The sequence below is a fragment of the Centroberyx gerrardi genome, chromosome 13 (genome assembly GCF_048128805.1).
Source record: "Centroberyx gerrardi isolate f3 chromosome 13, fCenGer3.hap1.cur.20231027, whole genome shotgun sequence".
Classification (NCBI taxonomy): domain Eukaryota; kingdom Metazoa; phylum Chordata; class Actinopteri; order Beryciformes; family Berycidae; genus Centroberyx; species Centroberyx gerrardi.
In genome coordinates this window covers 27,074,229-27,101,633 of record NC_136009.1, presented here as the reverse complement: position 1 = coordinate 27,101,633, position 27,405 = coordinate 27,074,229, and the positions used below count along the sequence as shown (strand labels likewise).

The following is a 27,405-nucleotide window of genomic DNA, read 5'->3' as shown; positions in this document are numbered from 1 at the left end:
TCCTTAAGTATATGGTTTATTTTCATGAGTGTTAATTGGGCATGACTAGGTGTGGCAGTCTCCATTTCTTGGCCTAAGCGAGTCCAAATTTGACTTTGTATTTTTTTATAGAAAGTAAAGATCAAGCAAAAATCACCAGAAATTTATTTGGAAGCCAAACTGAACATAATCACATCAGGATATTCATCTGATAGTTTGGTGACCTACATCTAATCATTTATCACATTTACTAACATTAATATCTCATCAATCATTAGTCATTGTTCTAATTTGTGCCCAAAAGTGAAGTCTATTTATACATGCAGGGTTTGGAAGTTGAAAAAAAGTGAAGAGTTTGACATTTTTTTCTGTTTGTGTGAATGCTGGTCATGTAAATATGACACGTTTTGCATATTCTGTGGAAATTTGTTTTTCTTCATATTTTTCTCATTTGATATATATATATATATATATATATATATATAGGCCTACTGTATATATATATTTTGATATTTGTAACATTTTTCTTTGATTTACATACTGAAAACATTTCATATTTTTTGTATACCTTCTTATCATGCCTACTTTTCATTTATTTCTTTATGGTCTGCTGCTATTCTGCACACCCTGCATACATTTCATATTTTTCATTCTTGTAGTTTCACTTAACACATTTTAATTTTGAAATTGTAGGTTTCATTATGTTTAAATAGCCTTCCAGTTGCTCTAGTCCTATTTATATTCTATTTTTCTTATTACCATTTGCTGCTGCATCATTTTAAAGTTATTAAAGTCTCATCTCATGTTAAAACTGGTGATTACGCTATTCGGGCTTTTATTTTGAAAAGCCGAACAGGAAGTGGTATTGCATATCCCGGCGAACTTGACACTGGAGTCTGGAGCGGCAGAGCGGAGGGCCCCCCGGTCGTTTTTTCCATGGATAGCCGGGACGCAGGAACCGACGGCGGGCAGGCTGCTGCCGGGCTGCCGGGGCCGGTGAGCCGGGCAGACCGCGGGGCGAAGCCGCCGGGGATGATGGGAAGCCTGGAGCAGTGTCGCATCCCCAGCCTTATCAACTGGAAGAGACCGTGCAGGACTTCAGCCCTGTTCGCTGCAGCCAATACAGTGTTCTGGTAAGCATCATGACGCAGGGATACTGGAGTCACATCTCAATAAGCCTGAGCTCCTGTAAATAATAATTATAATGATAATATGATGTTACTGACCCCCAAAAATCAAGATAATATTCCTATAATGACTTACAGTGTGTCTGTGGTGCTAAATACTGAGTTGCTATGATATTTTTTTTATTATCTCCTATGGCATCACTATAATAAAAAGGACATATAGTGTGTCTGTGGTTCCCAATAGAGTTTACAATGATCAATATTGTACTTTTGTTTTTGTTTTTAAAATCTCCAATGGTTTTCCAATATTGAAAAATCACTTAATAATATTCCTATAATATTGCTATTGGGACTTACAATGGGTTTATAGTGACCTTATCCTAGTTTATGGTATTTTTTACCTCCTATGGTATCACTATAATACTCATATAGGGACCTATGGTGTGTCACTGGTAGCCTACTCAATAGTGAGTTTAGAGTGACCTTATTGTACTTTCACTTGCATTTTTATCCTCTATGGTGTCACTATAATATTCTTATATTCCTATAATAATGAAAAATCACTATAATATTCCTATAGGGATTTATAGTGTGTGCAGTACTCAATATTGAGTTTATAGTGACCCTATCATACTTAATGGTGCTTTTAACTGCTATGGTGTCACTATAATATTCCTATAATATCGAAAAAAATCACAAAAATATTCCTATAATGATCCTATAGTGTATCTGTGGTATTCAACAGAGATTATTATGACTTTACTGTAATTTATGGCATTTTAATTTTTTGCTGTGATATTTGTGTCATATCCTTCTAACATTAATCCTATTATAGGATTAGTACCACTCTCTAATAATCATCTCATTATAAGGGCAGAAGTTTCTAAACATATGATGGGTCTTTGTAATCTGTTAATTAAAATAATTTTGGATCTGTTCCTTCATACAATATTCCTCAAGCAAAATGGTCTGGACCTCTTGATTCTGTTTCATCAACATCAAGAAACAATTAGTCTAATATAGCATTCATGATCAGAGAATAATAATACTGGTAAATATAAGTAATCAAGTAAATAAAAGTGGTAAAGTGGTAAATAAAAGTGGTAAATAAAATGATGGGTAAACTTCGACCTCCAGTCCGCGATCACAACTACCAGTATCAACAAAATCATTCAGAAAAAAAACCTAAACATTAATATATGCTTTTATTAACTTAGAAGACCCTGTCCTTGTATATTTGCATCAGTTTGATAGTACGTCTTATGATGTTTACTATGAATTTACACTGATTAATATCAGTGTAAAAAAGGTGGTGAACTGGTTTTAGGTGGGTTAAGGTAAACCTGCTGTCAGTCGGACCGACCCAGGCTTTAAGGTAAATAGTATAAGCTCCTGTATTTGGGTCAGCAGCTGTTTAATGCATTCCTCTACAACAGGCTCTGGTCCGCTCACTAACTGGCTGTAAACAGGTCTAGTCTGTTGGTTCGGCCACATTTACAATATAAACACTGAGCTGGGTCGCTTAGCCCGAGAAACTCACAGTGGGGTCAGAACAACAGAATAAGCTTGAGTGCCTAGATCAGTATTACAAGCAACCAATAGTTAGGAGGTCAAGGGTCAGAGCCACAACACATGCACCAATTGTTAATCCAAAATAAGATATCCACCACTTGAGGAAAAAGTGCTAGATAAGTCCTCTGTTGACAAAAGGACACTTTTACTGACTGGATCCTATAGAGATACTGGATGATGAAGCTCAGGGAAGGATTTGTTTTCCCAAAATGGACACATAGCATTTTGGAATTGAGATTATTTTTCCTGAACACATAGAGGAAAGTGGCAGAGATTGTTGGTCTTCCTGGTTTATCATGTTACCTGAAGTAGCATCAAATATTTCAGCTACAGTAGTAGTAGTAGTAGTATTTGATGCTGTTGTAGTAGTAGTAGTGGTGATATTAGTAGTTGGACTATTAGTCTGGGTTTCAATGGAGAGTTTTAGTGTCCCATGGTCTACATGCTGTTTCAGAGGCTTTTCCTCCCTGGCAAGAATAAAATTATGGGGGAAACACTGAATACTTCTGACTTTTTACTGTTTGGGAATTTCCAGAATGACAATTTCCAAATTTCTACTGAAAATTGGCACAAATATTGGCCTTCAAAAAGCCATATCAGCCAAACCCTGCCATAGTTAGTAACATGCGACCACAACATGAAATATGCAGTGAGTGGTGAAAAGCTGCACAGATGTGAGGTGTGGTTTTGTGTCCCTGCAGGTTTGTGGCCTTCAGCTCCTTTCGGGCGTACAGTCTGCTGGCCGCCCTGCTGGCTCTGCTGGTCGTCACTCTGACCGCCAGAGACATCGCTCTGTCCAGATCCACAGGTAACAATCCACAGCTTTCATTTGTCCTCCATGCTAATAAAGTCTTGGGGATGGGAGTAGGACGATGCATCTGTTTCCGTCCCTGCGTTTGTGGTGTGATATCGAATCCAAATCAAAAATCAAATCCATTGTTCAACTTCTGCGTAGCTCGTCTCGCAATTGTACACCTGCATTGGCTGCATCTATGAAAGATAAAGCATATCTTTAGTTACTATTAGTATACCATAAGGCAAAGAGATACCTTTAGTATCCATGGCGGGTGAGCTAAGGTCAACCCTAGCAGAGTTAAGTTCTAGTGTGAGCTAGAGTTCAACAACAATAGCAGCAGCTAAGCCCTTTGTCCAAACTGCTGGCTCTGATTCCAGATCAGGGTTTGGGATTATCTCAGCCTAATGACGCCTCGTTAGCCCGGTGGAGCGGCTGAGTCGGTGTATGAGCCGTAAGGATGAGGCAAGACACTGGCTGATGATCAATACGCATTGTTGTGCGTTCTTGTGTCCTCCGTGACGCGTTTTACGTAATATCTAACTGCCAAAGTACGATTCCAAAACAAAAGAACAACAGGATGGAGGACGGATAGAAATCCCGGAAGTTTCCTTGCCAACCTCAAAATATCGAGGATGCACCGGATGGTGACTTGACCGACGAGAATGAATTGAAAGCCCCAAGATTCATTGCGACAACGGCAAGCAGCGCTGTAGTCTACAGGACAGAGCCGGTTAACAGCTGGGAAAATTAACAGGCGTGTCTTAATTAATCAAGCGCGCGATGTGAAGCACACAGTCCATCTCAAATTGCAAGGAAGCTTCTCTGTGCTTACTTTGATGAGAAGATCGTTCTCGCCAAGACAACTTGGGAAGAACATTCTCCACAAGGACACAAGTAACGACTTGGCGTTCTTGGTTTTGATAATCAGCCACTGTCCTTTATGCTAACAGGAGGGGGATGCTCACTCTGGATAAGAGCGTCAGTTAAAGGAAAAGCCCATCATAAAACATCCTAACACTGTAAAAGGGCTATCGGTGATGTATCTTGGATTTCTGGGTCCATTTTATTGTTTGGTGTATTTCTCTTCTTCTTCATGGATAACTGGCCAATCATAGACGAGGTGACGTCATCTCCAGATATTTCCAGCAGCTACAATGGAGTTTGATATCAGAAAATGTTTCAGGGATCTAAAACATCAGCGGTAAACGTCAGGTTTTGGTGTCAGTCCCTCAGAATCAAAGAGCGAGGGCTTCTTTCTAGAGCCGCCATTTTGCACCGAGAGACGTTCAACAATCATACAGGGAGAAATCCATCGTAGAAAAGGAGAGAGACCAGTTTCTCCACCCACAGGAGCAGGAGAGAGACCAGAATGCAAAGCAGCTGCAGCTTGCATCTTTGTGGATTTGCCATCAGTAGTTGTCATCTACAGCGTCTCAGTTATTGAGGATGGGACGCTCTTCTCTGTTGCAGCCCCACTTTGTGGTTTAGTCCAATAAGATGTCTTTTTACAAAAATCTTGCCTGGTGCAGCTTTACATGTAAAATATAACTTGAACTTGGACCACTGAAGCCATAGGACACTCTCAGATGCAAGCCTGTCGGTAGCTGTCAAAATGAAAAACAAAAAAAATGTTTCAACTTTTCCTCCACAATGTTGCACAATGTTGTCCTATGAAGAAAAATAACCAACTAAAATCCAAAATGTTGGTCTCCCCTCTCCTGAGGTAAAATGTCCATGTTGCATTAGCCACTTTACACTTAAGATGATGCATTTTCCAGCTGTATGTAACCATCTAGTACTTAATGATGATGAATAATAGATTTCCTCTTTTCCACAGGAGCTCACTTATGGCGCAGCATGACTGGAAGGTAGGATCTTGAAGTGCATGTGTGTGTTTATACTGTGTATATATAATTATATATATATATATATATATATATGGGTAACAGGGTCAGACTCCTCACGTTACCTCTTATACCTTGTAGACACACTTAGACATTCAAAGGAAACACACGTGTTCTCAAATACATTCTTGCAGATTGGAGCTCTATAAATATTTCTCGGAGGCAGAAACAATCTGATTGGTTGAGTTTAACCTCAATGAGCGGAACGGCCAAAGAACTTTTTCATAGCATGAGTTAGCTAAGTGGCAAACTTGAATGGTAAAGAAGGAACTCAAAAATACAAATATAATATAAAAGATGTATAAAAATATAAATAAAAAATATAAATGGCAATGACTTTGTTCTTAATTCATTCATGACCTTGGCATTCATGATGGTGGAAGGTCAGCAGCTAGCTAACTAGCGTACCTAGATAGCTATAGGCTAATATGTCTAGCTTGAACTTGGGAGGTCAGCTAGCTAACTAGCTAACCTTCATAACTTAGTATGACTAGATCGTATTTTCTCAGTTAGTTTAGAGCACTAGGCTTCATAATATTAACTTCCTCCTCTCTTCTTGCCTTTTACACAGGGCTTCAGTCTAGTGTTACTTAGCCAGAAAAACTGGTTATTTGGCTCCGCCCACCTAAGTTTACCTCAACCAATGAGATTATTTCTACCTCCAAGAATTGTATGTATAGCTAAAACTGCAATCTGATACATACTTGTGACCTAAAATGGTTTCTGTAATTTGAATAATGCACTGCTGACATACAGTATGTTGTGTTGAAAAGCAACAGAAATGTGTGATGACCCAAACCAGACGCACAGATTCTTTTTACAGTCAGAGTGTACAAGGTCTCGTCTCTGAGTCTCCACTGGATGGTTTCCAGTATCATGTGTTACAGATCTGTAGAGCTGATGGATCACACATGGCTAACTAATCCAATCCCAACACTAATATCCAATCACTGAGACTGTGGCATGCAATGCGTGGCTGGTCTCAATGTAGTATGTTGCAGAATCAGATACTGTGATACACAAGCGTGTACATGTATACCGCGTACAGCGCTATATTTGTGATCTTGACAAAGCTCCAAAAAGATTTCATCCTCCACACATAGTGTAGAAAATGTTTAATAGTTGGATGGATAGATGTGTGCATAGCCAAGTGTGTTTTGCATTTTTTCATCATGTCAATACTTGTTTCTGACATACTAATTAATTTCAGCAATCCCTTAATCACTTCTGATTTGATTTAATTTAATGTAGAGGCAGACTGCAATGGCTTGTAAACAACTGGTTCTCAGTAAGATGATTCAGTTTTTTTTAGAGTTACTTTTCAATAATAATCTCGTGGATAACTTGTCTACAGGAGTCTATGACAGATTCATGCCAGGAGCTTTCAAAATGTTGGTTAAAGAAAATTTCCAGATTTTCCTTCAATTCTTTTATCCATGCAGAACATATAAACCATCCTAAAAAAGTCTGCAGGATGGCCTAAGTACTGAAAAGTCTGTATTATGTGAGTTGTTTTTAATCTTTTGTGTCTATAACATGAATGAAAAATGGCAAATTTTGGAAATGAAGTAAGCCTACACAGGATTTTATGAGTGTGGACGATGTTTCTTGTGTGATCTGCCTGGAGTTACACACCAGGATACTTTCTCTTACTGGGTGAGAGCGGTGGGTTTTTCACTTAGAGCTTTCCAAACCTCCAAATGTCAACTTTTACCACTTGGTGGAGCCTCGTCTTCATTCAGTTTGATAGAGAAGCTTTGTTCAGGTGACAATATGGACGTTCAGAATCCACCATATAGCCTTAAACATCACACAATATATCTTAGCTTGATGTTAGAACCTGCGCATTTATTGTTTTAGTTTAACCTCAAGCATCAACTTTGACATTTTCAAAGTCATAAAAATGTGACACCAGTCAGCTGACCTACATGCTTCTGCTAGCTGCTTGCAGAGTGAACACATTGATTATAGGGTGATACAAGATCAAAACACTAGAGTCACTAACTAAATTGCAGGCATGGAAAGATTATGAACTATCAAGCAGAAGTATTGTTAATTTGCTGAAATTGTAGTCAGGTAGAAATACAAAATCTACCTAAAAAGTGAAATGTAGTTAATTTATAATGTACTCGTAAAAGTTATCCAGTTACTTAAAAAAAAAAAAAAGGAATGGAATAAAATGTGATCTTTCCCATGCAATGCAAAAAGGATGAGAGGACAGAGTTCCAATTAGGTTGTTTTAGTTGAACACATTAGTGTAAATTGAACTCTAAATCGAAACAGGCCAAAGCCATGGGTTTGGATGTAATGACATTCACTGACTTTCATTACCATGTTTCCTTTCACTTATCACCTGTAACTTGTCCAGTTTATGTTGCAATGCCTACAAAATTTGTACTCTGCAATGGATGCAATTTAAAATCATTGTTGCACTGCTCTCTGTGGGTTGAAACTTTTAAGCATGTTGCACTTCTGGCCACACCTTAATCACTGATGTCTAATCAGGTATTTTGCCTTTTTGACAGCTGATACAATAGACCTGTTGACATCAATAATTGGGGTGCAACATGCTTTACAGTTTCAACCTATAGAGAGCAGTAGAACAATGATTTTCTGCCCTATGATTTAGTGTTGACTTGCTCTTTAAGAAAACATAAAAAAAATCAATGACAGATAGATAGATTCTTTATTGTCCTCTTAGAGGAAATTTGTTTCCACAGCCTGTACACAGGCAAAAGTTGAAAACAACATCCAGCAAATACAGAGAGGGAGGCACAGAGCCAGTCACAAAAACAAAGAAAGCCCCACAGAGGGGGGACACAGGAAACGAGAGCATAGATCACAAGAGCATAAGTCCATTATAGGTTGCTGGGGGCAGTGATGGCAGAGGGCACAAAACTCCTGCTAAAACTAGACTTCAAAAGAATACTTAAAAAAAGCGACTCAATTACAGCAACGAGAGTAAATATACTTTGTTGCTTCCACCCTTGCTAACTTGTGTGCGTACCATCCATACTGGGGAATTCCTGACCCATTTGGCTGACCCGGACTGGTTTCCCTTCGAGCCGCCAGTTCCTCTGTAAGTCCAGAGATTACTGTAGGCGGCTGGGGGGTGAGGGTGAGGATGAGGGTGGGGGTGAGGGGGTCGTGCGGGTTGCTACCGGCCCTCAGTTTGCCCGCCTGGCCTCCCGCCCTCATTTGGAAAGGTGGCGATCTGTTACTTGATGCTGCTGCCGGTGTCGCTGCCCAGGTGGGGGTTCAACGGAGGTGACAAGGATTTGTGGGCGCCAGCGTGGATACAATACATCTGTGTTATATAACTGACAGGAGAATCACAAGTCAGGGCCGGTCCAGAGAGGCTGGGGGCATGCAGACACAGATACCTCAGGCTGGGTTTCCATCTGAGGATAATTATAATGTATGGGATTAGAAAGGCTGAATGGAAGTGGAACATGTGATCAAATGTTGATCAAATCAAAGTTTTTACACGGGGAAGGAGCTTTTGTTTCTAAAGAAATAATGTGATACATTCATGGACATGCATTTGTCAAAGAAATTTATTATTATAATTATTATTATTACGACTGTTCTGTAATGGAAAGGTCACAGTTGATTGCCTTGGCAGCCACATTGTGTCCATTAATAGCTGTGCATCCTGTCAGCGTGTCCTTGAGCAAAACACTGAGCCCTTACCTGCTCACTGGATAAAAACTTCTAAATGTAAACGGTTAGGTTCACCAATACCCGTTTTACACCAAAATTAGCGCGTATATGCAGGTTTTTAAACGCGGGCAAACCCGCTAAAAATAGGCGATTGACTCGAGTCAACACGAGTTTGCCTTTCTGTTTTTTTTTCTGGTGTGTCACGTAACGTTCAACGTCACGAACGCGCCAGAAAACAGGTCTTAGCAAACAGTAGAAAGCAGCATGGAGGCCAGTGACAATGTTACGGTGGTTACTTTTTTATATCTTTTACTTCAGTCTCTCTTTCAAACTCAACGCCGACTGAACGGTGCCATGCCATTGTTACGACGGCCCATTATTCCGAATTTTCTCCCCTCGTTTCTCAAACAAACAGAAGCACATGGCTAATTATTACGTAGAATGACATCGTCGGACCGGGTGCAACGGAGGAAGCTGGGTGTCGGACCTCGCGGTCGGATATTTACTCTAACAACACTTCCCTGGTTGGAATTATGCAGGATCCATGCAGCAGTGATATTACGATGGTAGTGAGGGCTTAATCCCCTAAGAACAAGCTACTCACGTTTTCTTCATGGACGCACATGGTCTGATGTTTGGAGCAGCCGAGAGGTGTAGTTGGTAAGTTACCGGACGTCAGTTCCGACAGCCATATATATAAAAAAATAAAATAAATAACAATAAATAATGTTCCTGCCTGGCTATTTACGCGCCAACGTCCGGAACTTCAACGCGTGTCATAGCGTCGCGCCGGAAAAGGGGTGAAAATGAGCGTGTCCACCCGGGTGTCATGTTTCCATCACTGCCGATCGGAGCTGGAGCCGATAAATACCCGTGACTACTGCAGAGTCATTTGACCCGGGAATGCCGATTGTACCCTTTCACACTGAAGACAAAAGCCAGATGTTAGTGGGTGTTAGTGGGTTTTTTGTCCAGTGTGAAAGGGGCTCTACAGTATGATCCACTCCCTACTTATTCAAACCTGGATCTCACACAAATACGTGAAATGAACACCACTTGTCAACACCATATTATATGTTGGTGGCAGGTAAAGTGTTAAAATTCTGTTTTCCCAGCACAAAATGGTTACGTGAAGGAGGCACGACTATAAACAGGAAGTAGTCCCACATTGAAGTAGCGCAGTGGAAAGTAACATTAACCAAAGTTGTTTTATTTGCCTAAACTTAACTGAAATTTTTGTGTCCAATTTGTATTATTGTCACAGAATTCAATTTGTGGTGGAGGAACCTAATTTTCACATAATTCTTACATTAATATCTATCTATCTACCTATCTGCATGCTTCTCTGCATATCTACCTATATCTATCTTTCTCCTGTCTGATCTGTCCTCTCTTTCTCTTCACCCCCCCCCTCTCTCTCTCTCTGTCTCTGTTTATCTTTGTCTCTCTCTCTCACCCCAGCAGGGTGGGATTGTGTTGTTGTCATCTGCCGTTGTCTGTCAGAGGTGTCTTGTGGGTAATTGTGAGTCAGGCTCAGGGCAACTCTCGTGGCGAGGGCTTGTGGGAGATTATCGCACGACCCAGAATGCAAGCTGACAGCTGGGGCGTCTGAACCAACAGGGAGGGTGTGTGTGTGTGTGTGTGTGTTGGGTGGGGGGGTATAAGGTAAGGGCTGGTTTGGGATCAGGGAAACCAATTTAAATCCCTACATGTGGCATGAAGGTGATTGATGTAAAGCTGAGGTCAGATCAGTTACTTTATTTTATTTTAGATTTAGTTTATTGCGGATTATCACTAATTATTTTATATTAGACAGCATACAGTAGAGAGTAACAGGAAAAAATGGAGCGAGAAGGGATGACATGCGACAAAGGTTGTGAGTCAGACTGTGAATTCAAACTCACATTTCCAGTGCATGGTATGTACCTTTGCTCTCTGCTGCAGCACTACACTGTAGGCTACAGGACGTCCGAAACATCCTGAATCATATGAAAGTCACTGATGAGTCACTCTACTCTGACAGATTGTGGACGGGGCCAGAAGCTCCGATTGCATCTATGTAGCTATAAAGTTTTGAAAAGGCTTTGGTGTTGCCTTTCATAATGTTACATTGTTTTGATGAGTTAACATAGCTAGCTGGCGAGTGGTAATTTGGTAGCATTAACCGAAAATAAGCAGAAAAACCAAAATAGGTCAGAGTTTACCATCGACCCCAACAACTGATGCAGTCGTTCTCTCTTTTTGGGGGGGTATTTTCGCCTTTATTAGACAGTTCAAAGTAGAGAGAGACAGGAAAGATTGGGAGAGAGAGGGGGATGACATGCGACACGTCAGCTTTGCTCAGCTCTATAGGAAATTAATGAATTTCCGATGACTTGTTGATCGTGTTGCTCGCAGTGTGAATGCGGTCAGACCGTCCTGATGACTGGTGTCCACAACAAAAACAAGTGCAACAACAACAACAACAAATACTTGGTGTTACTTCTCCCTGTAATTCCAGACTCTTCACACCCTGTGGATTCTTCTCCGATCACCTGTCCTGAGGTGACCGGCAGAACTCACCTGATATGCACTGTGTAGAAATGTGTATTGTGAGTCCAACACCTGCCTGCTGTTGTTTTTTTTGCATTGTTTATGGATTTATGTCCGCAAACAACTCAGTCTTTGTTCTGTGAATTTTTCCAATGAGGTCGGATGCCAGGGTCGAAATCCCTGCAGCTCGCCGTTTATGAGAACTAGACCAGGTAAAATCCTGCTGGTAGAGAGAGGGCCGAGTGAACTCTCTCTCTCTTTCTTCCTCAATTCAACAACTTAGCTCACATCGCTGTTTATCAAAAACAATATTGCCAAAGCAGGATACAAAATAAAATTTTCATAAAAGCCAACATTTTTTATACATCTTTCTCTCCCTCCCCTCCACACATGCACAAACACACACACACACGCTTACATGTGCAAACACACACACACATCCAATACATATGCACATGAATGCCTATACACGCACACGTGTACTCATGTGCAAACACTCTCACTCACTTGTACACATACACAAGCAATCATATGCAAACACATCCACAAATGCTCATGCACTCTCACTCTCACACACACACACACACACACACACACACAGCAGACAGGGATGAGCAAACTCTCTCCCTTTCTTTCTCTTTTGCTTTTTTTCTTACTCTCTTTCCCTTCCCACACACACACACAACATTTGTCTTCACACACTTCAGTGCCCCTCTTATAGTAATAAACAATTAGACTTTCAAAGAAACACCACTATGGATAAGCCAATACAACTTAATTTTGGCATATTTCTAAATATGTCTTGCTGGTTGTCAACCTAGCTGGTTTGAAGATAAATAATATTAACAACTTGAAGTAGCTGACTGCTAACATTAGCTAAAGCTATCAACATCGTCCAGCACTGCTAATTTCTTCACTATATTGAGTAAATTTTGGCGGGTATTTTTAAGTTTTTGTCTAACAAGTTGAGTTTGCTTCTGTTTCCATCTGCTTTGTTGTCTTCTGGGTAGCGTTTGCTACCCCGAGTATGATGTAAATCAAATATGTCCGCCATGTGAATAAAGCAAATTGATAGCACTGTTAGATTTCCTAATGGAAACAAATGTGTAATGCTAGTTGCAAGCTAACAACCTAGTTGTGGCTAGCAGTCCTCATTGGTTTTAATGAGAAACGCTAACATGTCTTTTTTTGGATAACGTAAAGCCATTCCAGATTTTTTTGTAAAACTGACTGATTAAAAATAACAGACTAGAAGTTCAAATGTTAAGGTATCCCTTAAAGCACAGATAAAGTACATGAGTTAAATAAGAGAATTTTGTACCGTTAAATACCATAAAATATAAAGGCTTTCATTTCAACATGCTATATATCCATTTTGAATCAGTCAACTTCTCCAAAACACAGACGATTGTATCTTGCAAACCACATCAATTTTGCAAGTAAAGATCTTAAGACGTTTCATAGCTTGTAACTCCATAATGTGCTTCACTTTCACGCCGGTTACAATTTTTCAGAGTAGGCGTCCATTTTTTTCAAATGGTGGAGATATGATTTTGGAAAGTGACATATCTTCATATACTAGTTCAAACCACATCCATGAAAACACAGATATGATGTGATTATTATCTTCGACTATTACTACTTAGTTATTTGTTATGGACAAACATGACACTGTATGTTTTGTTTATTTGGTGTGTCGGCTTTGAGTAAACACTAGCAGGTTGTGAAACCTGAGAGCAGTTTGTGTGAGTGTGTGTGTGTGAGTGAGAGATACAAATAGTTATGTATGTGTGTATGAGGGAGTTTAGTTGTATATGTGTGTGTTAGAGAGACGAGACTGAGTGTGTACGTGCGTAAGATAGTGAGAGTAAGAAATAGGGAGAGAGGGAGTGTGTGTGTGTGTATCTGTATAGCAGCTAGGATGACACAGCTATTTTCCCCACTGCCGGAACTGATTATTCCAAAGAGGCGTGACATCAAGGCATTGAGCCAATTAAATCTCTCGAAACAGGGGAGGGCGGGGGGTGTGTCTAAGAAGGCGAACTCTGATTGGAGCAGCTGGATGTTGGAAAACAAACCAACAAACCGGCCATGAGTGCTTCATCACAGTCAACTGATGTGATGAAGTCATTCCGATTAAAAATATAAGTGGAGGGCAGCGTCATGGTGTAAAAATCTTCTTGTGCTTTTTGTTTTATCAGCTCACAATCACACTTTCCTATTATAGAGTTAGACAAACTACACTCAGAGGCTTTAAATAATTGTTTGCATGGTTGTGAAGTTCAAACTGATTGGCCAAGCGTATATATTTTTTAAATATTTGTTAATATGGCACTTACTCTTGTTGTTCTCTCCTGACTAGATCCTTGCTTGTGTTGTATTAAAATCTCATATGTACGTCGCTTTGGATAAAAGTGTCTGCCAAATGGGAAATTGTAAATTGTACGGTGAACAATTACAGAACTTGATCAAAGATGTAGTGGAGGGTGAACCCATCTAAACTCAATTTACACAGCTTTGGCTCACATAAATGTTTATTATAAATAAAATTCATACTATACATCATAGTAACTAGTAACAAACTGATGTAAGGCATATAAGGGTAATGTCTTTTAAAGGAAAACTAACTGGAGGCCATAGTTTACGCTCCTTTTTATTTACCACTACATGACTGTATTGTCTTGTTTATAGAACATTATGTTTACCATATGACTATGGACCAACTGTGTAGCAACCAAACCGGTGCAGCACCTGAGAGATCACGTTTGCACAACTTCTAAGAAAGCGTGTAGTCGTGTCCACCTGATAGGCCGTCAACATGCTGTGAAGAAAGAGTAACGGATACAACCTGGTACTCAAAGAGAAATATCACTGGCAGAAGATGAGGGAGACATATTGCAGGCACATGACGTAAGCAACCAACATCACAGCAGGGATGCTGCGACGTACAAGGAGACACACACACACACACACACACACACACCTTGAGGATAAATATCCCCCCTCCCCGCCCTCCCACATTGGTTCCCTTTCCTTTATTTTTAACAGTGATATGAAATAATATAATAACATAATAGCAATTACTGACTTCACAAGAAACTCAGGGATAAAAGTGGATTTCTTGACTGCTGGCCGATCTATAGGAACATATATAGTCATTTCACAATCAGCTCATGGTGAATCTATAATCTAGATTATATACAATACTGGTACAGAATGTAGACAGTATAGACAGCAGATAATGAATGAAGATAATGTAGTATTTTTTCTCAGTTTCATTGTCTTGATCTTATCAGTCAGTTACTGGCCTGTTTCAATACTTATGATTTTTTAGCCAACAAGAAACATAAAAAAAAAAGAAAAAAAAAAGACATTGTTGTTTAAGATTTGCTTTGTTTGAATACAGTGAAAGTTCTTTTTACAATGTGCAATTTAATTTATAAGCCAGAAATTGGGCTCAGCACCAGAATACCATGTTTAGGAGTTCATTTTGAGCACCTATCACTCTGATAAAATAATTGCAGCCTCTTGAGATTCATATGCGATTTTTTATTTTTTAGATTAATTGTGTAGCCCTAATTAGCTGCATGTTATATTTGGGGTCTAGTGTTTCTGACGCCCCCAAACCCCCCAAACCCCCCCGCCCAGTCCCTCTGTCCTCCTGATGGCTGCCTGTTGGAATGTAGTGTGACCAGGTTATTTTTAGACGAGCCTGCTTGAAATACTCAAACCCGGGCTTCATTGAAGATAAACACAAGCTGCTCTCGCACCGTGTGGTACGTAAAACCTGAGTTTGGCTTGACCCTAAGTTTGTGTTGGAGATTTTGCTGCTGGGACGGACCACTTCTAGTTATCTCTCGCTTCCTCCTTCAAAAAAAACTACCATCATCACCATCAGGCTGCCTTTAGTAGCATCGGCAAATCATCCTAAGGTACCCGAAGCTCTCGAGATGTCTCCTGACGACCGCGGGGCAGGACTGAGGTACGACAGCACCTCTGGGTGCATTCTGTTGAACAAACTAGAAAAGACTGGCTTGTTTCTCTGTCTCTTTGTTGCTTTTGACAACAGTTACAAATCTATAGTAGATGGGATGCGATCCTTTTTCATTGTTGTTTGTGTTTTGATTGTTTGATCAGTGATTGACCCTCTTCTCATTTTTTTTACCCCGTCTGAAGAAGTTAGCTCACACATTTGACCAAAATGGCCAGATTTTTGGCTCGATTAACTCTCAGCTTCAACCCAAACAAATCAACATCAACAACATGGTATGAATCTTCTTGGAAAGCAGTATACATCATTGCGTAATGCTCCATTTGCGTAAATAACATTGGCATCTTATCACTTGGAGCTTTTGCACGTAGACTGGTCTTTTGCTAAGCAGTAGACTTAGCTGTAAACTAGATCAGCTAGGACTTTGGTTTCTTACTTTACTGATATCAGCTGTCACTGTGAAGCTGCTCATACACAGAACGTAAACAGGTATTAGCTGCATGGGAGTTCGGATTTCTGTATCATATGGACACACAGACAGGAGGGTAAACATATTTACCATCTCCCCAATCACAAGTGAACAGCCTGGATGTTTTTGACGCCATTCCTTGCATTGTTTGTCTCGCTCTATTTTTAAAGCGCCATCACTGGGCTTGTTAGAAGCTCAGACACGCTGCTCCCTGTGTTGTTTCAGAGATTACTGATTGGATGAAATGCGATGGCTGTCCAACAGCTGCTTGTATGGCAACCCCCCCCTCCCCTCCCCCCCCTTTCCCTGCCTCTAGTCGTTTGGTGTGGTTGTTGTCAACGAGGCCATCGGCTTAGGACATTCAAGGACTGAAGTCTCCAGACTCCCGTGAAAAAGAATCGTCAGGTGGATGAATGGAGGCACAGATGGATGGACAGACGGATGGATAGATAGATAGGCAAGAGCGGTGGTCTACACTGATCTGGAGTAATAAAATGTGATATAATCTCTTCCTGGTATCCAAACTCTTATTGGTATACAGACAGGAACAAACAATGCAAGGAATGGCAGCAAAAACATCCGTGCTGTTCACTTGCAATGCAAATAACTTCTGAAATAGTCACTATAAGACTCTTTGAGCACATACAGCATGTGACAGTAGGATTGAAGAATTTCAGGCTTGGCAACCTATGTGTATTAGGTCAACAGTTATTTCTCACAAGCCGTGCAAACGCTTCTGGATTAAACTTGACACCAAAAACTAGCTAGGCGTAATTCGTAGAAGATCCCCGAGGACAGAGGCTGTAAGAGAGACAGAGGGAAAATAAATCCATCCTGAAGCAAAATTTGTGTTATTCCTATGGTCTTACATACATCAGTAAAAACTCTGTTTTAATTTGAAGAAATTTGAAAATTCAAAATTTTGAAAAAAATCATTACCTGAAGTTCATTATTTAGTATCTCTAAAATATAAAGGATTCAGTCAGCCAACTCATTACCTCCGCCAAGGAGGTTATGTTTTCGGTGCCGTTTGTTTGTTTGTTAGCAGGATTACGGCCCGATTTTCATGAAACTTTGTGGAAGGGTGTAGCATGGGCCAAGGAAGAACCCATTAAATTTTGGAGCGGATCCGGATCTGACTCACGAACAAGCAATAATAGCACGAACCTTGGCGGAGGTCTGCGCTCTCTGAGTGCCCTTCTAGTTCTGTAAGAGTAGGTGTAACTTTTTCCAAATGGTGGATGTCTAATTTTGGAACCAAACCTTCACTTAATATGAGCAACTGTTGTCCAAAGCAAACATCTAATGAGAAAAGAGATTCTTTCCGCACTGGAACTTCCCTGATTTTTCCAAAGGGAAACAGTGGTGCCAAGAGGTTTACCCAGGCAGCATCTTTAATAAACCACTGTCCCACATACCAGTCGATCTGGGACTCGGAGAAACCTTTCAGTCTGTTATCCAAGAATGTTTACAGCTCTTTCCAAGGAGAGGTGTGCCTTTCGTGGAATGGAGAAACTCTTATCCTTTCCGGTCCTCACCGATTGCCTTGCGTTAACGCCGTCACATGTTCGGTCCGTCGAGTTTCCCTGGAAACCCGTCTCCAAGGGAAGCATGTGCCTGGAAGGCGAGAGGGGAGCAGCGAGTTGACCTTTCGTCACGAGGGTTATGTGAGACAACGCTGGGTGTTTGGGTCTGGTGGGAGGGAGGGGTGGGTGTATGTGAGATACTGTAGCTTCCCTTGGCCTCTTGCTCTTGTTCCGAGCAACCTAGCTGATGATTGATGGGGGTGGGGGGGGGGGGGGGTAGGGTTGCGGGGGAGTCTGGGGGAGGAAGGGTAACAGGTTCAGGAGGGAAATATAGGGATGGAGCTTTGCCAAGCAGAGTGGGATGCCAGCCATCAGCAATAATGATGGTAAACTTTGGCTTTGGCTGGTTTAGTTTGTCTCATAGATTTTTAATTGATAGGACAGTCATTCCCATTCAAATCTACATTCTTGAATGGTCATTTGGCCGGTACACTTAGGCTGTGTTCACATTTAGCGCTTTTTTGTGTGGAAAAAGCGCTGCCTACAGTGCTTCTAGTGAGGAGAAAAGAAAAGCGCATCACAATAACGTTATCTGACGTTAGCTGAGCAGCTGGTTAGCACTTCTAGCAGACAATACAGTGTTGTGCGACAAGCAAAGGCTTACCAGATATTCCCAATACACGTCCAGTATGATTCCACACTGGTAAGATAATTCACTTGTTCTGCTAAGGTATTGAAAGTGGCTTTTGCATTTTGGGATGCTGGAACCACTGTGGCTGGTGGACAAAATAGTTTCCTGTCCTGTTTACAAGTCAGTGCGATGAAGGTGAATGTGGAGTTGAACAGCTGTGTGTGGGCGGGAGAGTCAACTTGGGAAAAGGGCATCGCTTAACAGGATTTCCATTAACAGTGTCTGCCAACAAACGCTAATTTGCGCCACTTTGAAAGCCAAAACTTTTCCTTAAGAGCTGCCAGCTAGAGGGATAAATTTGGAATCTGTTACAAACAACCACATTAAATTGAAGCTTTTTCTGAAATGTAAATAACGTAGTTTTTCAGTCAAAGTCAGTTCTCTACCTGGTACACTCATTACATGTTAGCTAGCACTCTTATCCAGAGTGACTCACAAGGAATGAACAGGTAGGGGTTTGTTGTTTTACTCAAGGACATTTTGACAGGACACCTGGCTGCTGATAGACACTTTGGCCGGAATTGAACCTGTGGCCTCCAGTTACAGGACGGCCTCCCTCACTACCAGGCCACCCTGCCGTCCACTCTAAAGTCATAAATGGTGGGCTAAGAAGTTATAAAGGGTGATACAGTTGTCAGTCATCCCAGTGTCACATGGGGGGATTTTGTTACGAGCGGCTCGTAAAGGCTGACCTGCTCACCTGTCATTTTGAAAACAGCAGATTAAATGGGTGGAGAGTTGTTAAGAGCCATGTTGTGTTCCTGAAGCTCACCTGTCAACACAGTGGGTGTTTAAAAGCGCCGTACTGGGGTCACTGAGGTCAAATCACTTTAGTACCTGAGGCTCACTCAATGTATTACATGGCTACTTTGATGTTCGCCATCTAGGAATTGAAATTTGGTTTGATTGTAAGTCACTCTGGATAAGTCAGGTATCAGCTAAATCCCTACATTTGCCAGATAGTTCATGGACTGTGTATGCAAAACATTTTTTAAAAATTGCTCTTTCTGCTCTTCCCCTGAAATAAACTGACCAGGTGAATGCCGGCAACAAAAAAAAAGTTATTTGGCTTTATATGGAAGGTTTCAGCTTTGCAAAAAAAGCCACATTTGTGGCCATAATGCAATTACAGACTAATCAACAACTGATGAGCTCTAGAGATACTAGAGATGCATTTTGGGGAAAAATACATCAGTTGAAGTTAATCATCATCTGGAAAAGTGTTATCATTACGTCAAGGACTCAGGTTACCCACTATCCTTTAACAAATACTGTAATTTGTTTTCATGTTTTTCTATCACTCATTTTGTAAGAGTTGATTTTCTCAAATGGTGGATATCTCATTTCGGAACAAAACTGTTCACATACAGACCTACAGACAGTTTTAAAATGTAATAATCACATCCCTTTTGATGAAGATACCGTGTTTCCCATCATTTATTTGACTGCTGCCTCTTCGCTATGTTAAATCTCCCTTATGGAACAAGACCAGCCACTTTTCAATAAACACTGGAAGCTCACAGCTCTGTTAACTGGCGGGAACCTGATTAGCTGTCGCGGTAACCAGATCTCCATGGTGATTTCACACCACTAGTGTCCCGGACAGCTGCTTTCACAAGACATGTGGTCTCCATCCTCACTTGGACTTAAATTTAGCCATTGTCATTTAATCTGACAAACCCCTTTGTGGCCCTCTTCCCACTGTCACACCTACTGTTTGTTTTCTTTGTTTCCTTTGTTGCATGTTTAGGTTCACACTGCCCAATTACAAGTGAACCAGGGCTTGTAAACAAAAGTCAGATGGACTCAAAAGTAGCTTATTTATTGGACATTTATTGAAGTTTTGGTAACCTGTCATCCCACCAGGTTAGAGACAATTGTATTGTCAAAATTCTTACTTTAAGGAATACATTTATTTGTGCCATTTTTGCCATTAAGGAATCCACATCCACGCAAAATAAATAGAAAAGTTTTGGCGTCTCTAACCAGGTTCGCTCTGCTGCGTTACTGCAGTGGCTCCTGTTACTTCCTTCTCACACAAACCAGCTAAAGCTGCAGTTGCTTTGTCTTGCCCTGAATCCATTCCTATTCCTATATATCCAGAAGGTATTCCTATTGGCTGGTCAGGCAGTTGCTCTCAATCCAGAAGGTATTCCTATTGGCTGGAGTTGTCTTAATGCCTATCTGAAAGAGCCACAGATTACCTGTGGCAGATCTCTTGACGGAAACCAACAACAAATATTGCTGAGGGTTAATTTGCATTCGCTGAGAGGCGATTTGTGGCTGATTGCATCGCTTAAAAGAAGTGTAAAAAGTGGTGGGGACAGAATGGGACATTTCAAAAAGTGATGGAGACATGTCCCCAGTGTCCCCTGTAAATGTAAATGTCACCTATGCCAACAAACGTACAAAATAGACTTTAGATTTGGTTTACCAATCATCTAAAAATACCCGGTGAGCAGGGTTGTGTACCTTTTTTCCACATAGCCCACATAGAGTTTATTTTGTACACGGTGCTATTGATAGCACCTGACCTATGCCATCATGCAAATGAGGAGATGTTGGAGCCCCCTTACTGTCAGTGTGAGACCAGCAGCTGTACCATTTGTTAATGCATGACTTTCATCTCGTGCTCACCTTTAATTTATGAGTCTGCCCTTATCCTGAATTGCCTCCCACACTCATATCTTTGCTGCACGTGAACTCCACACGGGCCAGACATGTGCCTTCTACAGCTGTTTTATGTGAAGCAGGCAGGGGGGCTGCTAGCGGGGTTTAAAGTAGAGGTAATTTCAGGGGACCCCTAAGCTGGAGGGGGGTCTTCAAATTGGTGATGTAATGTTGTACTAAGTTAGACGCAAAAGGGCAGGGGTCATGTTTCATACCTCATCAGGTGGCCCAGAATTCCTAGCAGCGCCCTTGCATGTAAGGCACTTTTAGCCCATCTGCCACCTGTCTGTATAACGATCTTGCCAATTTAAGTGTCGGGTCAGTTTCATAGATATAGATTAAACCTTGACTTAGATGATGACATTTCTCTCAACTCTCAGATTCTCTCAACTCCCACCAATTTCATCTGCTGTTTTTTATTTTTTATTTTCTTATTTTTTTATATTTTAACCCTAACCCTTCAAGCCTCCAAACAAACCTCTTCAATTGAAGAGGGTAAAAATAATATCCATATTTATATCTCTATCTCTGTAATATTTATTTAATAATGCATTTTGGTGGTATTAGAAGAGCTGTCCATCTTGAAATTGTAATAAAGACAATCATTGGCATTTTGACTGTGGGGAGGTTGGCGCTGTGTCATTTATTTCAGTTCAATAAAAGTTCAACTGGAGCCTGGTAATTGGTTTAAGAGGTCGTACTGTCATTGTGACTCATTTTGAACTTGACTGATGATGCCTCTGTGTTTGTTTTCCTGTAGCTGGGAGATCATCGACTCTGGCCAGCAGAGCAGGTCTGGGATCGGACCGCAGCTCAGCGACTCCTTCAGACTTTTCCTGCAGGAGACGTCGTCTTTCAAACAGCAAAACCCCGGCAAGGTGAGGCAGAGACGGCCGACGACTCCAGACTGACTGACTGAACCCTTCACTCACTTACCACGACTGAACAGAGAAGTCATGTGGTTGTCTTGCTCTCTGGAGGTATTTGGGCCATTCATTTCATAGCATACAGACTTCATCATAGACGGCGATTTTACATGGTTTCATGCATTCAGTTGGTAGAGACAAGAAATGGTCAAATGATCCGCAACTGCATTTTCAGAATTTCGAAAAGTATCAGTACTGATTTGTTTTAAAATTTGGAAATTGTTTTAAAATTTGGAAATTCTTAAAATGCAATTTCATGCCATTTGACCATTTGCATCAACTTATCAAATGTGTGGAAACATGCAGAGTTGAGGATAAGATGAAATCTGTATTCAATAAAACACACGGCCACTTCCAAAACCAGGGGAACCATGTGAAAATGATTGATTCATGGATTGAGAACGTTATTGAGAAAAGCACTGATCTGTATAGATTGCCTTGTTTTCTAAAACATTGACACTGGAGAAGCACTATATCAATCTCAGATTATTTTGTGTCATTTTCATTTTTTGTTTTCTCTCCATTCTAGTTTTGCTTGCTGGTTTGCAGTTTGTGCACCTTCTTTGCCGTCTTAGGACGCTACATTCCAGGGATTGTTATCTCTTATATTCTCGGTGAGTCGACTGAACAACTTCCACGAATAGACCTTTTCATCACAACGAGGAACAGTGATTTTGTATGCTCTTAGCGTGCCACAATTGCATACAATGAAATTTCACATTGGGCTCCACAAATGAGAGACTTCGTAATATATCATCCAATACTGCTGAATGATGGTTGTATAACATTTGTGTATTTGTTACCCGGTGCCTGAACAGCCACTTTTAATGGAAAAACTCACAGTCAATAGTGACAAGTTTGGTTTTGGTTTGGTTTTGTTATGATGGGAACCAAATGACAAAACCCTAATTGTCTGTGCCGCTATGCAACCTTGGAAACATTTGCCTCAGTGTTTTTCTTGCAGTTTCCTTTTGGTCAGCAGCAGTGATGTAGTGGTAAATAATAAGGTGGGAGAACTGTGATCTATAGTAGGCGATCATCAGGCAAACAACCACCAACTTAAGCAAGAATCAATTATATTTTCAAAAAAGTAGAAATGTATGTGTTTCCCCCTTACAAGACCCTATCAGTTTGATGCCAACATCCTATGATGTATGATATGAAATTACATCATGAAGATACTGTAGCTCAGCCTAAAAATGGTTGGTAAACCGGTCCCACCAGGATTTCACAGAGTTTTTTTTGTGATTATTGCGGCCAAAAATGCTTGATTCTGCAGCGGCTTTTCTCAAAAATTGTGATACAATTTGCGGGGTTTTATGTGCTCTTTTTGCAGTAAAATTGTGGGAATTGGGAAAAATTGCAAGCAAAGGAAAAAAAATATTTTCTCTCTCTCTCTCACACACACTCTCACACACACACACACACATGTGGCAGTAATTTTTGTTGGCAGGTGAGTTTTGTTCATCTTCCACCTGAATGCGCGCTGCGATGACGTAAGTTACCACGACACAAAATGCGAAAATTGGTCCAAATCACAAGTGGTCTGTTGATTTGGCCATTTCATGCGGAAAAGTTGCGTCAATTTTGCAAAACTGCAAGCTCTCGCAAATATTTCGTGAATTTGCGTTAATTATTGCCATCGCAAAATCACAATTTCCTGGAGGGACTGGTAAACTCAATAAGCCACTAACATGCATGTTAGTGGTTTTTCTGGACACACATCCCATAACTTCCCTCTTATTTTCTCTCCTGACCTTGCTCTGCAGTGCTGGGCATCTTCCTGTGGCCTCTGATCTCATCTCATGATCTTGGGTTGTGGCTGGAGCCAGTTCTGCAGAAGCTGGACTTCGGCATCGGGGAGTTCCTTCAGAAAATCAAAGAGAATCACGGTAACTTATCAGAAATATGTGACATATATGAGATGTAATATGTCTTCATCTTTGGCGCTAACCGCTTATTGCTGTGGTGTTTCTGCACTGCACTTCCCAGAGATCACCTGTCAATCAAACAGTGTGGGCGGAGCTTGGATTTTCTGTTGATGCATTTTGAGTTTCTCTTTTCTTTGTCTGTTCAGCCATGGTGGCTATCACTGCTCATGCTAACTACCCAGTTCTTCTTCTTCTGTTTATTCCAAACAAACCAGAACATAAAACACATCACTTCCTTGTTAGGGTTGATGTTGAACTTGGCCTCCTCCTGCGCATTGCCGTCCGTCAAATACTTGCTTAATTTGTTTATATCATACCCAACCAGACCTACAGCTACCACTTAAAATGTATTAGATTCAGTATTGGACTAGAAAACAAAATCAACATCTCTGTTTTCTTCATTTCAGAGAAGAGACTCGTCCAGGCTCAGGCTGAGAATGAGAGCATCGAGGCTGACCTCTCTTCCATGTTTCCCAAGGTTGGGAATCTCATCTCCCCTCAATCTAATTATGCCTCTGTTGACAGTCAGAGTCCAGGGAAAACCACTTCAAATTCAATATGCATGATCCACATCTGCATCAAGCCCTTTACCGAACTGTACGCCAAAGGATGCTTTGTAAATGTTGCCCTTCCAGCCAAACATACAGCGACTGATTAAATCCACTGAGTGTACAAAATATCAACACTAGCCTCCTAGTACTGTCTCAATAGTCTCAAGGCTTGAAAATCCATCTTGTACCCACAAATAAAGTGAATTCAATAGGTGAAATCAATATGGAATCAGAGATTTCACCTGGATTCAGCTGGTCAGTCTGTTTCATGAAAAGAGCAGGGAGTTCCAAAAAATTTCACAAAATGTTGATTGGCTGTATTGATCCCAAAGTTGCATTTACATGAGTGACACCTCATCAGACTCGGGAGAGAGTTTCCTGTTGATCGGTGATGTAATTTAACCTCTTTTCCCTTTCCTGATTGGCTGTGTTTTGATTAGCACCTTATTAGCACACATCAAAACAGCTATGCAGGGGAGGTGTAGTTGGTTTCGACCAGAGTTTCTTCTTTGCTGTTGAAGTTTGCCAGTTAGCTAACTTGCGCTCCGGAAAACTAACTCCACCAGTGAGATTATTTCTGCCTCCAGAGCGGCTCTCTCTGTATTTTGGAAACTACATCTAACGTCTCGATCCGTTTCCCTCGAACAGCTGGACTCCACAGCGTGTAAGGAAATGTCTGTATCTGACACAGAGGTGTCCGATGTGACGTGGACAGACAACGGCACATTCAACCTGTCAGAAGGACATACGCCACAGACCGAGAACTCAGAGGGTAGGTGTGACAGCTCCATACCCTCCTACACATGCTCACACATAAGTCTGAGTCGAACATGTAGGTTTCTGACAGGGAGACTCAGAAACTAAGAAGCACACCTGATTGAGCAACATGGTACAGCAATGTACTAACACCACCAAGGGGGTTTGTTTTTAGTATTCTCAACAATATTATATACATTTTCAACATTTTACCTACATGTTATGCTTTGCACGTCACTCTTTTGTCCAATGGCCAATAATTATATATCACATAATATAATCTAGATTCACTTTCCATGTATACTGTTAGAAATGCTGTTTCAAATGCACTCAAGATACACTGAAGATGGATAACAATCTACACTCACATGCAGTTTTCCAATTCTCACAAACACCTACAGATGCAGAAACTCAGACAAACACATTACAGCAAAAAATTTGATGTTGGATAGTGATATGACAGCCTGCAACAATGTTGAAAACCCGTATAAATATAGCGCCAAAAAGAAAGTTGAAACGTTTGTAGTCATCCATAGCTGCGTCCGTAGATTTCTAAAGCTGTTTTAATATGAATTTTAACTGTGCCGTAATATATTGTGAAAATGTTGGGCTTATTTTCACACAATCAGCACTACATAAATCAAAGTACAAAATTACTACACATTCATTTGTTTTTAATCACACCCAACCGAACACAGCTACTACTTTACATGTTTACATTCAATGTCGAAGATACAACAAATTCAACAACATCCCTGTTTCCACTGGTCTGTTTGTGCTTGTTTTGGGTTGATGTTGAACTCGGCCACTTCCTGTCCACCAAATGTTCACTGGGTTTGAATATTAACTTGCACCAATCTTTCTGCTCACTTTCTCTCTCCAACCTCACAGACCTCGACAGAGAAGAAGCATTTACCGGCGGCCTCCCAGAATTCCCCTCACTTGACAACGGCATAACGACCAACGGCGACGACGATGACGACCTCAGCATCGGCCTCCCCACGCCTCCCCCTCATCCACAGCAGCCAATCAAATCCAAGCATACACGGCCTCCGTACAAAGACCAACCCGCCGACAAGGCCCTCGAATTGGTCAACCAGATGGCGGGCGACGTCATCGCCGCGGCGGTCACAGCCGCCATCCAGGAGAGAATAGAAGCCGCCGTCGGCTTCGCGGCAAACGAAGACCCGGGCCGGTCGAGACTCCCAGAATCCTCCAGGCTGCTGCCGCTGGAGCTGGCCGAGGAGTCGGACAGCGAGGTGGAGGACTTTGAGCTGCTGGACCAGTCGGAGCTGGAGCAACTGGAAGGGGAGCTGGGGCTGGGAGAGGAGAAGGCCCAGGCCAAAGAGGAGGCTCAGGCCAAGAGCAGCAAGCCGCCCTCCGCCGGATTCCTCTCCAAACTCCTCGGGCGCCACTGATTGAGGAAGAGAACGGTGGGCGAGATGCAGGAGGAGACGCAGCGGGTTACAGAGGACAAGTGGAGGGGTGATGGGGGGAGATGGGGGAGGGGGGGTCTGTTCAGAGAGGACTGTTGGGGTTGTGAGAAAACAGCGTTTCCATTCTTCTTTTTCCTGTAGAGCTAACAACACCCATGTGAGAAGTGATCAGTCTATGAAATGTGGAAGTGATGTTGGTGTAACGTCAGAATCATCCTAGCCAGATAGTTTGTAGATTGGTTGAGGAGTGGTAAAACAATTGCTGTGTCTATATTTGTCTTTTCAATTGAACTTTTATCACCTGATCAGGAAGCATTAAGTGGTCAGATCCAAAACTCAGACCGCAGGTAAAACCCATGTTTTTAAAATCTGATCCTTAAAGCTGACTCTCCACATTTAAAATGTACAAGTGACCAGATCAGATTTGTGTGTATCCTCGTTTGCCATTATTACGACAGTGGTTGTCATAGTAACGACACAGGCGTGCACACGCTGACTAAAAGTCCATTTCTGATCTTTGCGATGTGCAGAGGGTCCGCACCGAGCTCCGCACTCCTCTCATGAAACTGCAGCGGCCTCCACAAACACCGCAGTCGGTTCAGAGGTTATGATTGGTTAATGGTTACTATGTTGGTTACTAGCGGAGGTGGTGCAGCTGCGAAAAGTAGCGCAGAGGCACAGATGCGGTTGTCATTAGCAACAGCATCACGAGCCAGAGGAGATTCTGTGCTCTCTGCGAACACAGCGCTGCTACCACATTTACCATTAAACGCATCACTCTGCGGAGACAACGATCTCGCCATGAACACCCTGAATGCCGCACGTCGCAGAAACCATTAATTTGCCTTTAGGCGGATGCGTTTTCTGTCCAACAACAACATTAGC

At 41.5% G+C, this 27,405-nt stretch overlaps 1 protein-coding gene across 1 annotated transcript; it reads left to right on the top strand.

Moving 5' to 3' along the window:
• Positions 1–915: 915 nt before the first annotated feature.
• retreg1 (reticulophagy regulator 1) lies at positions 916–26,502 on the top strand. The gene is made up of 9 exons (XM_071897402.2): positions 916–1,112; positions 3,380–3,486; positions 5,312–5,342; positions 21,681–21,798; positions 22,376–22,460; positions 23,616–23,738; positions 24,185–24,255; positions 24,977–25,100; positions 25,976–26,502. The coding sequence occupies exons 1-9, from the start codon at positions 916–918 to the stop codon at positions 26,500–26,502; spliced, it is 1,383 nt and encodes a 460-aa protein (XP_071753503.2).
• Positions 26,503–27,405: the final 903 nt, after the last annotated feature.